Source organism: Geospiza fortis, unplaced genomic scaffold, assembly GCF_000277835.1.
Source record: "Geospiza fortis unplaced genomic scaffold, GeoFor_1.0 scaffold31, whole genome shotgun sequence".
Taxonomy (NCBI): Eukaryota; Metazoa; Chordata; class Aves; order Passeriformes; family Thraupidae; genus Geospiza; species Geospiza fortis.
In genome coordinates, this window is record NW_005054483.1 from 323070 (window position 1) to 324736 (window position 1667).

The window sequence follows — 1667 nt, forward strand, 5'->3', positions numbered from 1 at the left end:
TCACAGCCATGGCTGGTCCCAGGGGAGAAGCCTTTCCCACAGGAGGGTTGCTGCCCATGGATGTGGCCGCTCTGAGTGACCCTCTGAGGCCATTTTTCCCTTTCTCTTGGCCATGTCTGAAGCCCAGCGGGTGGGCAGGGATGGCCCCACCGCTGCCGTGCCCACCACACCTGATGGGAAGGTGTTCTGCTCCTTGATTCACACCCACCTCCTGCGGCCACCACAGCCCGAGAGCTGGCACTGCCATGGCGTTTTGGGGAGGACACGAAGCTGGCTCAGTTCCTCTCCACTATCAACACACCTTGGTGCTCTAAGGCTGCGTTCAAATGATGCTGAACCACAGCTGCGAAGCTTCTGCACCTTCGGCCAGTCCAGCTGCCCAGGGAAGCAGAGAGGCCATGAATAGTCCAGTCTTCAGATGATTCCTGAGGAGCCCTCAAGGAAACAGAGCAGGTAAGTGATGTGTTGGTGTCAGTCAGTCAGCTGGTCCTTCTAGAACAGACTATAAAGCACAGCCCGTGCTCTCAGCAGCAGCTTGTGCAGTTACCCCCACCCTGGCGTCCACCTCTGCCTTCCTCACCAACCCCTTGCTGGTTTCTCTCCTCTACAGCTTGCTTGTGCTGTTTATAAAACCCAACTTAATGAACATGAACAGGTGTCCAGGAAGAACCCAAACTACCTCATTTAGGGGAGGAACTCTTCTATGTAGAAACCCTGCAACAGACAGGTGGATGAAGGCTGGCCATGCCTGGCCTGTGTGCTGGACCCCAAAACCCCCCAAAACAGCAGGGGCAGCAGGAAAGGAGGGGGAGATTCTGCCCCTCTGCCCCGCTCAGGTGAGACCCCACCTGCAGAGCTGCCCCTGAGTGTGGGGTCCCCAACATCAGGAGGGACCTGGAGCTGATGGAGTGAGACCAGAGGAGGCCATGGAGATGCTCCAAGGGCTGGAGCCAGGCTGGGAGAGCTGGGGGTGCTCACCTGGAGAGGAGAAGGCTCCAGGGAGAGCTCAGAGCCCCTTGCAGGGCCTGAAGGGGCTCCAGGAGAGCTGGAGAGGGACTGGGGACAAGGGATGGAGGGACAGGACACAGGGAATGGCTCCCACTGCCAGAGGGATATTGGGAATTAGGAATTGTCCCCTGGCAGGGTGGGCAGGCCCTGGCACAGGGTGCTCAGAGCAGCTGGGGCTGCCCCTGGATCCCTGGCAGTGCCCAAGGCCAGGCTGGATGGGGCTTGGAGCAGCCTGGGACAGTGGAAGGTGTCCCTGCCCATGGCAGGAGTGGGGTGGGATGAAGTTTAATATCCCTTCTAGCCCAAACCAGTCTGTGATTCTGTGACTTGTTTTCCTTACAAAACAATCACTTGCTGGGACACAGAGGAGGGGTCTCCCTGGGGTGCACATGCTGCTGAGCCCTGCCAGAGACGGGATTGCAGCCCAGGGACTGCCCCTGCAGCAGGACATGAGGCTGCTCCAGGGAGGGTGCATGGGCTGGGGTGACTTACCAGGAGGTTCACAGCAGCTTCTCTGCAAAGCAGGGGGGAACAGGGCCAGTTTGGGGTGATTGCTGGCCCAGAGGGAGCCCCCTGTGCCCATCCCAGGGCTGGTGTGTGCAGGGAGCCCTGCCCGGGGTGCCAGCCCTGCTCCCGTGCCCTGCCCAGGCTGCCAGCCC

The 1667-nt window shown here is 60.1% G+C and overlaps 1 protein-coding gene and 1 long non-coding RNA gene across 2 annotated transcripts in view; one reads left to right on the top strand and one right to left on the bottom strand.

Annotated features, from left to right (window-relative positions):
- FBXW8 (F-box and WD repeat domain containing 8) overlaps nt 1–247 on the bottom strand; it is a 60662-nt gene extending 60415 nt beyond the window's left edge. The window contains exon 1 of the mRNA XM_005428445.2: nt 209–247. Coding sequence (XP_005428502.1) covers nt 209–247 — 39 coding nt within the window. The remainder of the gene's footprint in view (nt 1–208) is intronic.
- A 100-nt stretch (nt 248–347) lies between these two features.
- The window catches only part of LOC115948710, a 14545-nt gene continuing 13225 nt past the window's right edge, over nt 348–1667 (top strand). The window contains exon 1 of the long non-coding RNA XR_004082499.1: nt 348–453. This is a non-coding gene — a long non-coding RNA (uncharacterized LOC115948710). The remainder of the gene's footprint in view (nt 454–1667) is intronic.